A 14,762-nucleotide genomic window follows, 5' to 3' on the forward strand; every position below is an offset into this window, starting at 1 on the left:
ACTTGCTTATTTTGCCCTGGACTACTGTCATACTCCTGTTGTGTATAGTACTTTGCCATTTCTCTTTTAATGGTTGTCTCTAGTGACTCCGAAATTCCTCTTTCAAACTGAGTCATTCTTTCTTCTGTAACAAATCTTTTCCCTCCTACTTTTCTGACCTCTATATCTTCGGACCCGCAATCATTTCTATAAATGTCCTCTGTTGTACCAAGCTGACGGATGTTTCTATCTCTTGTACCTCTCTTATATGTTTCATACAGGGTAACTTGGTGTATTGCCTCTGTTTAATGGTTATCCTTTTTGTCAGTAGCTCAATAGCAATACTCTGGTCCGGCAATCCTCTAAGCATATACTCCACACTGAGTGTACTGTGTGTTGCTGTGTCAATTGTGGGGAAAGACTTCCTGACCAACATCTCGACCCTTGAAGCATACTCCTGAATTGTTTCTCTATCATACTTTCTCAGAGTATGAAGCTCTTGCCTGTATGTTTCCGGGTACCCATGATCTCCAAATCTATTTGACATGGCTGCACAAAGTGCTGAAAATGATCTTTTTGTCTCTGGTGTAAGAAATGAAGCATATACCATTGCTTCATCTTTGAGTCCAATTGTTCATTTCCGCAATCAGTTCAAATTGCATCACATATGCGTTCCATGGATCCTTTCCGTTATAGAATGGCACTCTTGTTCTGCGTCCATTATCATTAAATCTTGGAACTTCTGATGTATTGATATACTGTGGTCCACTGGGATGCTGCATTGGTAACAAGTCTGGCTCTGTGATTGGTTGATACTGTTGGAAATTTCTATTTTGAACTGGATATTGTGAAAAATTACTGTTCGGGGCTTGATTTTGTATATATCGGCTATTCTGTACTGTATTTTGCGAATAGTTACTTCTTTGCATTGTATTATAAGGATAGGTGTTGCTCACAAATTGACTCTGAGTATACAAGTCCTTGTTAAGAACTGGATTCTGTGAAATACTGCTGCTAACAATATCCTGGTTTACATGGCTATGGGTACCAGCATATACATTCGGCTCTATATACTCTGTTGACTGGGTAATTGTGTTGACCAGATTTTGATTAGGGTTTGTTTGACTTGAACTTGGTATCTGAAAGCTGTTTTGTTTGGCTGTTCTCTTTAATTCAAAATTTTCATTCTTTAAGGCATCTAATTGTCTTCTTAATTGTGTGAGCTCATCACTATCAGAATTGGTTGATCTTGAAATTAAAGCGCTATCACTTCGACTTTGAGTTGGAACAAGGAACGGATTAGTGTTATTCTCAATTTCTTTACTTATAGCAGGTAAGTTGATAGTATGATGCATGGTACAAGGATTTTCATCAGTCAAATGAGTTATCTCCCTTTCTCCTTCATTAGTAGGCAATATATTTGGATACTTATTTATTGTCTCCCCATTACTGAATTCAGGGATATTAAACCTTGCATTAAAATAATCATGAGAGTTTCTAGATTCCCCTGAAAAATGGGCCTCCATATTCCCAGATGATATGGCATGGTTGGGAATGGCTAAACTACTTGGTGGGTTTATTCCAGATCCCCTTCCTCTTCCCTTTCCTAAAGACATTGATCCCGTAGACATACTAGGTTGTCTATTTCTCAAATTATACATCCTACTTTTGACTGCTAAATGGAATCAAGAGTTTCAATTTACTAATCAACTTGGATTAAATTTTATCCTTGTTGAAATTGATAAAGAATTTCCTATGCCTTACTTTTAAAACACAATTTGGATTATGAATCTATCCTTACTTTGTGAAATAGACTATATACATTTCAAACTTGAAATAGACTATAGACGTTCAACTTTGACCTTAATGAAATATAACTACAACTTAGATTTATATTTATCCTTGTTGTAAAACTTATTTTATGAAATGTACTATTTAATTTACAACTTCGAAATAGACTATAATTTTTTTTTTTTAAACTTCGACTCTATCGAAAAATTATTATAACTACAACTTGGATTTATATTTATCCTTGTTGTAAAAAATAAGCTTATGAAATGGACTATTTAATTTACAACTTTGAAATAAACTATAAATTTTACAACTGGACCCTATTGAAAAAATTATGGTTTTAATATTATTATTCAACTTGGATTCAGATTTATTCCTGTTAAAAATAGACTCCTAACTTTAAAACTCAACTTGGATTAAAGTTTATCCTTATTGAATATGGTATTCAATATTAATCTAGCTCAACTTGGATTTTATTTTATCCTTGTTGAAATTTGACTTAAATTTTTTTATCTTTTAACATTCAACTTAGATTAGAATTTATCTTTGTTGATGTATACCCCTTAACTATTTTATTTCAACTTATAGATTCATATTTATCCTTGTTGATATATACTCAAATTTAATAATTATAACCTTTTCAACTTGGATTAGAATTTATCCTTGTTGACATAGATTTTGATTAACTATATTATTTCTTTTCAACTTGGATTTATATTTATCCTTGTTGAATTTAAAACTACTGAAAGATATACTATAAGCTTAATTAATCTCACAAACTGTACTTTTCTTTTCTTTCACCTTTTGTTGAAGTGTCCTTTTATTATGTTCAGTTTTTTTTTTTTAAGTGTAAACAAATATGGACAGTAACAATTTAAAATATTTTTACTTATCAGTTGCGTGCTTATAAATTATTCACGTAGATTCTTAAAATTTTCTTTAAAAAGAAAACTAAATTCGCTGCCACCAGTGTAAAGATTGTTCTCAATCTTTCTTACAATACCTTTAGTCTGTAGATATTTATTCTATTCAATAGCTTTTCGAAATACATTAGCCAGGTTTTTGTCGAGCCTGCGACTTTTGTCGCAGAAAGCTCGACATAGGGATAGTGATCCGGCGGCGGCGGCAGCTACGGCGGCGGCGGCGTTAGCTAACTTCTTAAAAGCTTTATATTTTAGAAGGTGGAAGGTCTGGATGCTTCATACTTTGTATATGGATGCCTCATGTTACGAAGTTTCCGTCAGTCACATGTCCAATGTCCTTGACCTCATTTTCATGGTTCAGTGACTACTTGAAAAAAAAGTTAAGATTTTTTGTAATGTTAGATTCTCTCTTATTATAAGTAATAGGATAACTATATTTGGTATGTGTGTACCTGGCAAGGTCCTCATGCCCGTCAGACAGTTTTCACTTGACCTCGACCTCATTTCATGGATCAGTGAACAAGGTTAAGTTTTGGTGGTCAAGTCCATATCTCAGACACTATAAGCAATAGGTCTAGTATATTCGGTGTATGGAAGGACTGTAAGGTGTACATGTCCAACTGGCAGGTGTCATCTGACCTTGACCTCATTTTCATGGTTCAGTGGTTATAGTTAAGTTTTTGTGTTTTAGTCTGTTTTTCTTATACTGTATGCCATAGGTCTACTATATTTGGTGTATGGAATGATTGTAAGGTGTACATGTCTAGCAGGCAGGTGTCATCTGACCTTGACCTCATTTTCATGGTTCAGTGGTCAAAGTTAAGTTTTTGAGTTTTGGTCTTTTTTTCTTATACTATATGCAATAGTTCAACTATATTTGGTATGTGCGTACCTTGCAAGGGCCTCATGCCCGTCACACAGTTTTCACTTGACCTCGACCTCATTTCATGGATCAATGAACAAGGTTAAGTTTTGGTGGTCAAGTCCATATCTCAGATACTATAAGCAATAGGTCTAGTATATTCGGTGTATGGAAGGACTGTAAGGTGTACATGTCCAACTGGCAGGTGTCATCTGACCTTGACCTCATTTTCATGGTTCAGTGGTTATAGTTAAGTTTTTGTGTTTTAGTCTGTTTTTCTTATACAGTATGCCATAGGTCTACTATATTTGGTGTATGGAATGATTGTAAGGTGTACATGTCTAGCGGGCAGGTGTCATCTGACCTTGACCTCATTTTCATGGTTCAGTGGTCAAAGTTAAGTTTTTGAGTTTTGGTCTTTTTTTCTAATACTATATGCAATAGTTCAACTATATTTGGTATGTGCGTACCTTGCAAGGTCCTCATGCCCGTCACACAGTTTTCACTTGATCTCGACCTCATTTCATGGATCAATGAACAAGGTTAAGTTTTGGTGGTCAAGTCCATATCTCAGATACTATAAGCAATAGGTCTAGTATATTCGGTGTATGGAAGGACTGTAAGGTGTACATGTTCAACTGGCAGGTGTCATCTGACCTTGACCTCATTTTCATGGTTCAGTGGTTATAGTTAAGTTTTTGTGTTTTGGTCTGTTTTTCTTATACTGTATGCCATAGGTCTACTATATTTGGTGTATGGAATGATTGTAAGGTGTACATGTCTAGCGGGCAGGTGTCTTCTGACCTTGACCTCATTTTCATGGTTCAGTGGTCAAAGTTAAGTTTTTGAGTTTTGGTCTTTTTTTCTTATACTATATGCAATAGGTCATCTATATTTGGTGTATGGAAATATTTTATGATGTACCTGTCAGTCTTGCAGGTTTTATTTGACCTTGACCTCATTTTCACGGTTCATTGCTCAGTGTTAAGTTTTTGTGTTTTGGTCTGTTTTTCTAATACTATAAGCAATAGGTCAACTATATTTGTTGTATGGAAGGATTGCAAGCTGTAGTACATGTCTGCCTGGCATTGTTCATCTGACCTTGACCTCATTTTTTTGGTTCATTGGTCAATGTTTAGTTTTCTTGGTTAAGTCTGTATCTTAGAAACTATAAACAATAGGTCAACTATATTTAGTGTATTGAATGATTGTAAGGTGTACATGTATTTCTTGTTTGGTTTATATGACCTTGACCTCATTTTCTTGGATCATGTTAAGTGTATGTGATAGTTGTAGTAAAGCTTTATATTTAGGACTATCAACATAATATCAATGATTAGTAAAGAAGGCGAGACATTTCAGTGTGTGCACTCTTGTCTAAATAAAATAACAACTAAACTACTATTTCAAGAAATAGAAATTATTATTATTACTATAAATTACTACAAAGAATGAAAGTACAATATATTTAACGGTTTTCTGTGATTTTCGTGCGTGAAGTATTTACCTATTAAGTTTCTGTAAAGATGAGTTCAAATTCGTTTTGCTATTCGGAAAATCCCCTTTTTATAATACTTATCACGCCTTATCCTTGCGCGTAAGAAAATAGGTCGCTACTGGTCAAGGTTAATCATATAAATCACTGTCAATACATACGTAAATATTGGATTATAAAGAAAGCAATCACGATTTCATACGTCTCGACACCGATTTATCAATATAAAGCATATAAATACAAGTAACTAAAGAAATGTAGGATTAATAACAAGTTAGAAAACAAAGATGTTATTCGAATGCCACATGTTGGCGGAATTTCGTAACGCTAAATCGGCAACTGCCAATTTTGCCGGGAACGACGTTACGTTAACACAAATGTAAAACCGCGTTATTGAATGTTTACAACAGTAACAAACAAAAAATAGAACAACTAACTCTGGGTGGACCGGTATCATGTATTGATCGCAATTCACGTACTTTCAATATCAATTTCTCAGTACAGGGGGTATTGTACATTGCTTTTGCCGAGATTTTTATACGACCGCAAAAATTAAAAATTTTTTGGTCGTATATTGGTATGACGTTGGCGTCGTCGTTGTCATCGTCGTCGTCCGAAGACACATTGGTTTTCGCACTCTAACTTTAGTTTAAGTGAATGGATCTCCATGAAATTTTACCATAAGGTTCAATACCACGAAAGGAAGGTTGGGATTGATTTTGGGGGTTATGGTACCAACAGTTAAGGAATTAGGGGCCAAAAAGGGGCCAAAAATAAGCATTTTTGTAACTTTCAGACAATAACTTGTGTGTAAGTGTATGGATCTCTCTGACATTGTACCACAAGGTTCCATATCATAAAGGGAAGGCTGTAATTGATTTTGGGGGTAATTGCCTCAAAATTTTAGGAATTAGGGGCCAAAAAAGGGGCAAAAAACAAGCATTTTTCTAGTTTCATGACAATAACTTGTGTGTAAGTGTTTGGATATTTCTGAAATTGTACTACAAGGTTTCATATCACAAAGGGAAAGCTGGAATTGAGTTTGGGGGTAATTGCCTGAAACGTTTAGGAATTGGGGCCAAAAAGGGGCCAAAAATAAGCATTTTTCTAGTTTCAAGACAATAACTTGTGTTCAAGTGTATGGATCTCTCTGAAATTGTACTGTAAGGTACCATACCACAAAGGGAAGGCTGGGATTGAGTTTGGGGGTGATGAATCATAAGGGGGTTCAAAAAATTTGGGGGGGGGGGATTTTTTTTTTTTCTTTTTTTTTCTTTTTTTCCTTTTTTTTTTTTCTTTTAAAATTTTCCATTTTAAGTTGGTTATTTCTGATTTATATTTAAAAGCAAATAATAATGATATGGTAGGAGATACACACCAAACAGGATGTGTAAATTTTTATATAAGTATTGTGCAATAGCAAGAAATTTTCAATTGCACAGTATTGCACAATAGCAAGAAATCTTCAATTGCACAGTATTGCGCAATAGCAAGAAATCTTCAATTGCACAGTATTGCGCAATAGCAAGAAATATCCATTAGCACAATATTGCGCAATAGCAAGAAATTGTCAATTGTACAGTATTGCGCAATAGCAAGAAATATTCAATTGCACAGTATTGTGCAAAAGAAGATACTTCTTATAAATTGCTTATTTCTTGATCAATTTCAATGGGGTTTTATTCTTGAATTCTTGGGGTTCTTTAATATGCTGAATATAACCGTGTATTAAGTTTTTAAATTGGTCCGCATTGAGGTCCAAAGGGTCCAAAATTTAACTTTGTTTGATTTCATCAAAAATTTAATTATTGGGGTTCTTTGATATGCCGAATCTTACCGTGTATTTAGATTCTTAATTTTTGGTTCCGTTTTCAAATTGGTCTACATTAAGGTCCAAAGGGTCCAAAATTAAACTTAGTTTGATTTTAACAAAAATTGAATTTTTAGTGTTCTTTGATATGCTGAATCTAAACATGTATTTAGAATTTTGATTATGGGCCCAGTTTTCAAGTTCGTCCAAATCGGGGTCCAAAATTAAACTTTGTTTGATTTCAACAAAAATTGAATATATGGGGTTCTTTGATATGCTGAATCTAACCATGTATTTAGATATTTGATTTTTGGGCCCCGTTATCAACTTTGTCCACATTGAGGTCAAAAGGGTCCAAAATTAAACTTTGTTCTTAGACCACATTCATTCTGTGTCAGAAACCTATGCTGTGTCAAATATTTAATCACAATCCAAATTCAGAGCTGTATCAAGCTTGAATGTTGTGTCCATACTTGCCTCAACTGTTCAGGGTTCGACCTCTGCGGTCGTATCAAGCTGTGCCCTGCGTAGCATTTTATTAATTAATGGTACTTGGGTGTATGATGTAATGATCGATATTGACCTGTGTTGTCGGACAGCTGTTAATTTGAGCTTGAAACCATGCACAACTTATTTCTAAACATTTTAGTACGGCCACCATAGGAACTTTGTCAGTTTCAAAACGAAAAACGGTAGATGAAGGGGGTAATGAGGCTGAAAATTTATCCCAAAAATTCCAAATACAACCAGGAAAAGCGGAAAAAAACATTTATAGCGTCATGGATAGAAAGATTCCCCATGGGCAAGATCGACTGTTACTGATGATAAACAAGAGATGATGTTTTGTGAATATTGCCGTTATTTTCCTGATCACGCTGATAAAAAGTCTGCTTTGTATGTGGGAACAACAAATATACGAATTGAACCACTGGTTTCACATGACAAGATCAATGAACATGTTTTCTGTGCCCGAAAATATTTAACAACCCATAGTACAAGGGATATCCAAAAAGATGTCTAGAAATCCTTGTTATAATTAATAAAACAAAAATTTATTTGATTTATTTTATCAAATACCGTGTATAATGCCGCATTCAAAACAAGGGACACCCACTCTAAATTTGTACGGTATACTCGGGCTAGCAGGTCAGTTTTGATGGGCTAGCAGCTCTTTCAACAGGGCTAGTAAAATCCTGCTACCATTAAGTCCTGGGCTAGTGAGCTGTAACAAATTTTTTTAACCCCTGTTTTTACAAAGTTACAAAGTGATACAAACATTGGCCTTTTTCTAATTGATTAACTTTTTTCCAGTCTTGGTGACTACATCGACAAGATAGTTACAAACAAAAGCCTTGTTGAGATGTACAAAAAAGAAGGATATCCAACTGAGGGTAAATATTGATACTGATCTAAATCTTTACCATAAGATGCCAAAATATTAAACTTATTTTTTCAACTTGTGTTAGTTTCATTTTATATCTTATAGCTGTTGATTACAAGATAACTGAAAATTCTGTAAACCTATAAATCTGTGGTTGGCTTGAATAGATGTGAATTTCAACAGTTCATTTTGAATTGGTATAGACCATTTGGTAAAGATTTAGGGTTTAAAATGATTCTGTTTCTAATATCATGGCTGAATTTGCTTAATGGTGAAGATTTGTTGATTGCTAACGACCATTATTTGATGTCAAAAAAAGTAGCTCACTGAAAGCTGGATAAAAAGTTGTGGTCTGATATTTGACTTATAAAAGAAAATCAAAATGATGGATATTGATGAATTACGGATATTCCCACTGCCTTCATATGTTATATTTATATATAAATCAAAATAATTGTTTCCTCTTTTATTTTAGGATCAGAAAAAGACATACATTTCTATTCTAAATCAGAAGAGTAAGTACCACATCTACTTGATTATATTTGTGAGGAAAGGATTTATTTTACATTTTGTAGAAGCCTGATTTTTTGGTACAGTTGTGTATAGCCATGACTTACAAACGATTATAGTCTTTTCTACAAGTTGACTAACTAGACTGTTTCATTTTATACCAAAACATCTTGTTGTCTTCAATAGATCAAAGCAGTATTCAGTATTCAATGTATTTTAGCAACTTGAGATCAGATTTATGCAATAAAAAGGAATGTCAAAATAGATATGCAAATGTCAGCATGCTCAGTATTCAAAGTTTTTTAGCAACTAAACTTGGTTCATGCAATTAAATGGAATGTCAAATGCACAATCTAGTTAGTAATGAATTAAGAAATGGAAGTTGTCTATTTTTAAGTCATTCATACTGTGTTGTATTATATAAAATAGATTGATGAAATTGACATAATATTTTGATTTTCTGTTTAGTTCTACAGACGCATGTCCAGATGGACGTAATACAATAATCTCCCTGAAATGTGATCAGAAGATGGAAGAGGATGGAGAAATAGTTTTCCCACCAAAATGTGTGTATGGAACATGTGATGGTTGTAACTTCCATCTCCTGTGGAAAACTGTGTACGCTTGCCCCAAATGTGCCAAGGAAGACTTTGTTAAAATTGTAGGAGAATGTGTGGATGGATCACAGAATATTCATTATACTAAACCAGAGTAAATATCTGTGTTATAGATACTGTTTACATGTTAAACAATTTTTTAACAACTATGAATATAAGTAAATGTGGGGTCAATGAGCCAGCAACCCAATACTGCTAATAATTAAAAGACATCTAGAGGGCTACATACAAGCTTCAACAATAGACATGTGTCTATATATAATATGTATAGAATTGAACTCCATTAAAATCTTTTCCAAATACAGTCAAACCTGTATTAAGAGACCACTCAAGGGAGAAGGCAAAAGCGGTATCTTAATACAGGTGGTCTATCAATACAGGTTCCACAATTTGAATAGAAGGAAGCATCTATGTGCATTATAACTTTCGAACGTACTAGTGTAATCAAACAACACCGTATTGGGCTCGTATGTATTTCCAGTATGACTAATTATGAAAACTGTTCATTATGTAATTAAATTTTTCCTTGCCTTTTTATACGGCCGTCAAATTTTTGACGGGACATATTATGGTATACAAATGTCCGGCGTCCGTCCGTCTGTCTGTCTGTCCGTCTGCCTGTCCGGCGTAAACATGTCGCACCTTAACTTGAGAATGACTTATCCAAATTTCATGAAACTTAACATAGTTGTTTCTTATGATGGTCAAACGATCTGTATACTTTTTGGTGAAAATAAGATTAAAACTTTTTGAGTTACTGGACTTAGTAACTAAAACAGGTGTGTGTTTTTTTATACGCCCGTTTACGGGACGTATTATGGTATACCGTTGTCCGTTCGTCCGTCCGTCTGTCCGTCGTCAACATGTCGGACATTAACTCAAAAATGCTTTAACCAATTTGCATAAAACTTTGGTGAATTGTTTATATCTATTGACGTGAGCTCCCTTTCGTTTTTTATAAAATTTAGATTTTACGTTTCCGAGTTATGGGGTTTTATTCATTAAAAAAAGGGGGATTTTCCAGTTTTTGGACAATAATTCAAGAATGCTTTCACCAACTTGCAAGAAATTGTGGTGAATTGTTTATATCTATTGACATGAGCTCCCTTTCAATTTTTATAAATTTTAGATTTTACGTTTTCGAGTTACAGGGTTTTATTCATGAAAAAAGGGGGGATTTTCCAGTTTTCGGACAAAAACTCAAAAATGCTTTCAGCAATTCTTATGAAACATTGGTGAATTGTTTGTATGTATTGATGTAAGCTCCCTTTAGAATTTTATAAATTTTACATTTTACATTTCTGAGTTATGGGGTTTTATTCATTAAAAAAGGGGTGATTTTCCAGTTTTCGGACAATAACTCAAAAATGCTGTCACCAATTCTCATGAAACTTTGGTGAATTGTTTATATCTATTGATGTAAGCTCCCTTTTTATTTTCATAAATTTCTAATATGACATTGAGAATTAATTGAACTTTATTTGTTTATAGTCTGACAACAGATTTACTAAGTATTGCACAACAGCAAGAAATCTTTAATTGAATATAAATTCAATTCATATAACCAATTTCAAGATCTTTGACTACATTTATTCAGAAACCTATAATATGTCAAATATTTAATTACAATCCAAGTTCGGACCTGAATCAAGCTTGAATATTGTGTCCATTTTTGCCCCAACTGTTCAGGGTTGGACCTCTGCGGGCGTATCTAGCTGCGCTCAGCGAAGCAGTTTATTTCACATGTCGCGCCGTATCTCAAAAACAGTTTATGATTATTGCTAAAAACTTTACACACTTCTTAGTTATATTAACCTTAAGATCTGTATACTTTTTGGTGATGATTCAAAATTTTATTTTTGAATTATTGAGTATTTTGTAAAAAAAGGGGAAGGGGTTTATCACATGTCGCGCCGTATCTCAAAAACGATTTATGATTATTGCTTAAAATTTTACACACTTCTTAGTTATATTAATCTAAAGATCTGTATACTTTTTGGTTTTGATTCAAAATTTTATTTTAGAGATATTGAGTTTTTTGTAAAAAAAAAAAGGGGGTTTTCGCATGTCACGCCGTATGTCAGAAACTATTTATGCTTATTGCATAAAAATTCACACACAAGATGATGGGCGTATCATGCGCTCATGGCGCAGCTGTTTATTGTATGTTCTTTTAGTTTGTTCATACATCACAAGACCGGGTTCTTGTTATATTATGTCCAATCTAATTCCTGTGAAAATACCCCAGGGTGCAGAGCCCTCACATGTTCTTCAAGATTTTATATAAATTGCCTCATTATGCAAGGACTTTCAAATACGTTTAACACAAATTTATTTTTCTAGCCATGCTAATTATTTTGTGTAATCATCAACTTTATCATCATCGTATTTGGCAATTTTTGTCACAATCATATAACTGCCAATAACTCCTTTTGAATAACCAATTTCACTCCAACCACGAGTTGAACTTTAAAGTAATAAGCAATAAGCAATCTTTGGCTTGGTAATAGAAGTCCTGATTGTTGAACTTTGTGGTAATCAATCGTCTAAACTCAGTTGATTCCGTTCTAGTGGATTCACTCAAGGTTTGCAGATTGTTAGAATGTCAGCAATCGGCAATCCTCAAGTGAATCCGCTACTCTCGCAACGGAATCGGCCGAGTTTAAACAAGAGGAAAGTCAACATTGATCATCAAAATGGCGGTACGATTACACTTTTTCGAAAGTCGCTGATCCTTCCAAGTTAATTGTGGTCGTTTAAGACAGTGCATGTGGGCTTTTAAAACAAATTAATGTGGTGACTGGTCGCGTTAAGCAGGTGGTTGCTTAATACAGTTAAAATATATAGGGAAATCTATTGGGGGACTTGAAAAGTGGTCGTTAATAGCAGGTGGTCGTTAAGGCAGGTTTTACTGTATGTAGGTATCAAAATCAGTAATAGTATTACTTTGGTGAAAATTGTTAGGGAGAGTTGTCTCATTGGCAATGTTAGCATATCTCCTTATTTAATATTGATTGAGCATGTTGAGGTATCTTAACTGTAGATTTAGTCCCAGTACATTGGCTTAATTTACCGTATAGCGGGTTATTTTCGCGGGTGTAAAATTTCGCGATTTACGGGCAACAAAGTATACGAAAAATTTTGGCGGATTCTTTAATCCCAATTAAATATTTTAGCGGATACTGAAATGGTTGCAGTTACAAAGTTGTAAAAATTGACAAACAAGGGCATTTTATTATGGTTAAATGATTGTTTTACCTGCATGACGTCTTATTTATTGATTATATTTTGATACTGTCAATCAATAGAATACCGGTACATAGTTATTTGTTACAGGTGTACAAACTTCTTGTAAATGTTACGGTTGATAAGTTACTAAATTGAACAGACCTTTGATGTACTAATTATATTATAAAACTATCATGAGTGACTTGCAACTCTTATATGATTTGACACTAATTGATAAGAATAAAATACCTGACAGCATACCTTACACTCTTATATTATTATTAAGTTTATTATGTAACCAATAAACTAATTAACACATAACAGTCAGTGACCAATAACCTTTGGCATTTATGTTGTTTAAATTAACATAAACCGTTATTGATCCGTCGAACGGGAAAAAAAAGATAGTTTACAAAACGTTTTAGCTATTAGAAAGTATCGAAGGTATGCATAAATTTTTGCGGAATTTATTTTCACGATTTCCCCTGACCCGCCAAAATAAGCAAAAATAACCCGCTATACGGTATTTCAGCACATTTTCAAATGGTTTCTATTTTGTTGTTTCTGAAATAACACCACTGAAAATACTATGTGAAATAACATATGTATTTAGAATACAATAAGTACATTGAACACCAACTTTCTTAATTGTCTGTTGTACATTTTCTTTTGTTTTTTGAAGTCACTGTATAGGAGAGCCACCAGCAATTGAAACCCAGAAATGTGCAATTAAACTTCCATTTATTGTAAGTACAATTACTCATTTAACAATAACAGTTCTTATTTGTTGTCATTTCTCATTATTTGTTTCTATATATCAAAGTTGAATGAACTAACTAAGGTTAAGAAGAAACACTGTTTTATTATTATTATGTTATTTTGAAGAAAGTTGAAATTTACAAAAAATAAAACGCCCAAGATAGTTTTCACATAAGCCTCGGGCACACAACCCAGGCTTGTAAAATTTCTTCCTCAGGCCAATAGAATCTGTTAAAAAAATGTCTTAAAAAGTAGCATCAGGATTGTGACTGTAAAAGTTTATTGTGAAGACTGCTAAAACATTTAGAAATAAATTTATATTCTAAAACATTTAGAAATAAATTTATATAAATCATTTGAACAGAATCACTACATTTTAATAATAAAGACATTGACTTGATATAAAGCAGTGTTTTAGAATTTATTTTTAAAAAGAATTTTACATTTAAGTGGTTTATGTAACTAATGAAAAGAAAAAGGAAACTCTTTTTAATAAACAGAAATCTTGTATGCAAACATGACAAAGGAAAAATTACTGCATTCATCAGATTTATTAAAGACTTGAGGAACAAAAAAATTTTGAATAAGATTTATTTTGTTGTACTTTTTTTTCAGGTAAAAGTAGTAGTACCACCAGTTGTTGCCCTTGGACTTATTTTACTGATATGTGTCATATACTGTTGGCAGAGAAATAAAAAGTAAGTTGTTTTTAGCTCACCTGGCCCTAAGGGCCAAGTGAGCTTTTCTCATCACTTGGCGTCCATCATCCGTAAACTTTTACAAAAATCTTCTCCTCTGAAACCACTGGGCAAAATTTAACCAAACTTGCCCACAATCATCATTAGGGTATCTAGTTTAAAAAATGTGTCCAATGATCCCGCCAACCAACCAAGATGGCTGCCATGGCTAAAAATAGAACATTTGGGGTAAAATGTAGGTTTTGGCTTATATCTCTGAAACCAAAGCATTTAGAGTAAATCTGACATGGGGTAAAACTGATTATCAGGTCAAGATCTATCTGCCCTGAAATTTTCAGACAAATCTGACAACCTGTTATTGGGTTGCTGCCCCTGAATTGGTAATTTTAAGGAAATTTTGCAGTTTTTAGTTATTATCTTGAATATTATTATAGATAGAGATAAACTGTAAACAGCAATACTGTTCAGCAAAGTAAGATCTACAAATGAGTCATCATGACCAAAATTGTCAGTCGACCGCTTTAGGAGTTATTGCCCTTTATAGTCAATTTTTAACAATTTTTTGTAAATTTTTGTAATCTTTTACAAAAATCTTCTTCTCTGAAACTACTGAGACAAATTTAACCATACTTGGCCATAATCATTATTAGGGTTTCTAGTTTAAAAAATTCGTCTGATGACCCCGCCTTCCAACCATCATGGCCGACTT

At 33.5% G+C, this 14,762-nt stretch overlaps 1 protein-coding gene across 2 annotated transcripts in view; it reads left to right on the top strand.

Moving 5' to 3' along the window:
* Window positions 1–14,762, top strand: part of LOC127706914 (endosome/lysosome-associated apoptosis and autophagy regulator family member 2-like) — a 68,372-nt gene that overhangs the window by 43,941 nt on the left and 9,669 nt on the right. For both annotated transcript variants that reach the window (XM_052211662.1, XM_052211742.1), the window contains exons 16-20: window positions 8,172–8,251; window positions 8,717–8,756; window positions 9,220–9,462; window positions 13,279–13,342; window positions 13,971–14,053. In XM_052211662.1, coding sequence (XP_052067622.1) covers window positions 8,172–8,251; window positions 8,717–8,756; window positions 9,220–9,462; window positions 13,279–13,342; window positions 13,971–14,053 — 510 coding nt within the window. The remainder of the gene's footprint in view (window positions 1–8,171; window positions 8,252–8,716; window positions 8,757–9,219; window positions 9,463–13,278; window positions 13,343–13,970; window positions 14,054–14,762) is intronic.

The sequence above is a fragment of the Mytilus californianus genome, unplaced genomic scaffold (genome assembly GCF_021869535.1).
Source record: "Mytilus californianus isolate M0D057914Y unplaced genomic scaffold, xbMytCali1.0.p SCAF_1, whole genome shotgun sequence".
Classification (NCBI taxonomy): domain Eukaryota; kingdom Metazoa; phylum Mollusca; class Bivalvia; order Mytilida; family Mytilidae; genus Mytilus; species Mytilus californianus.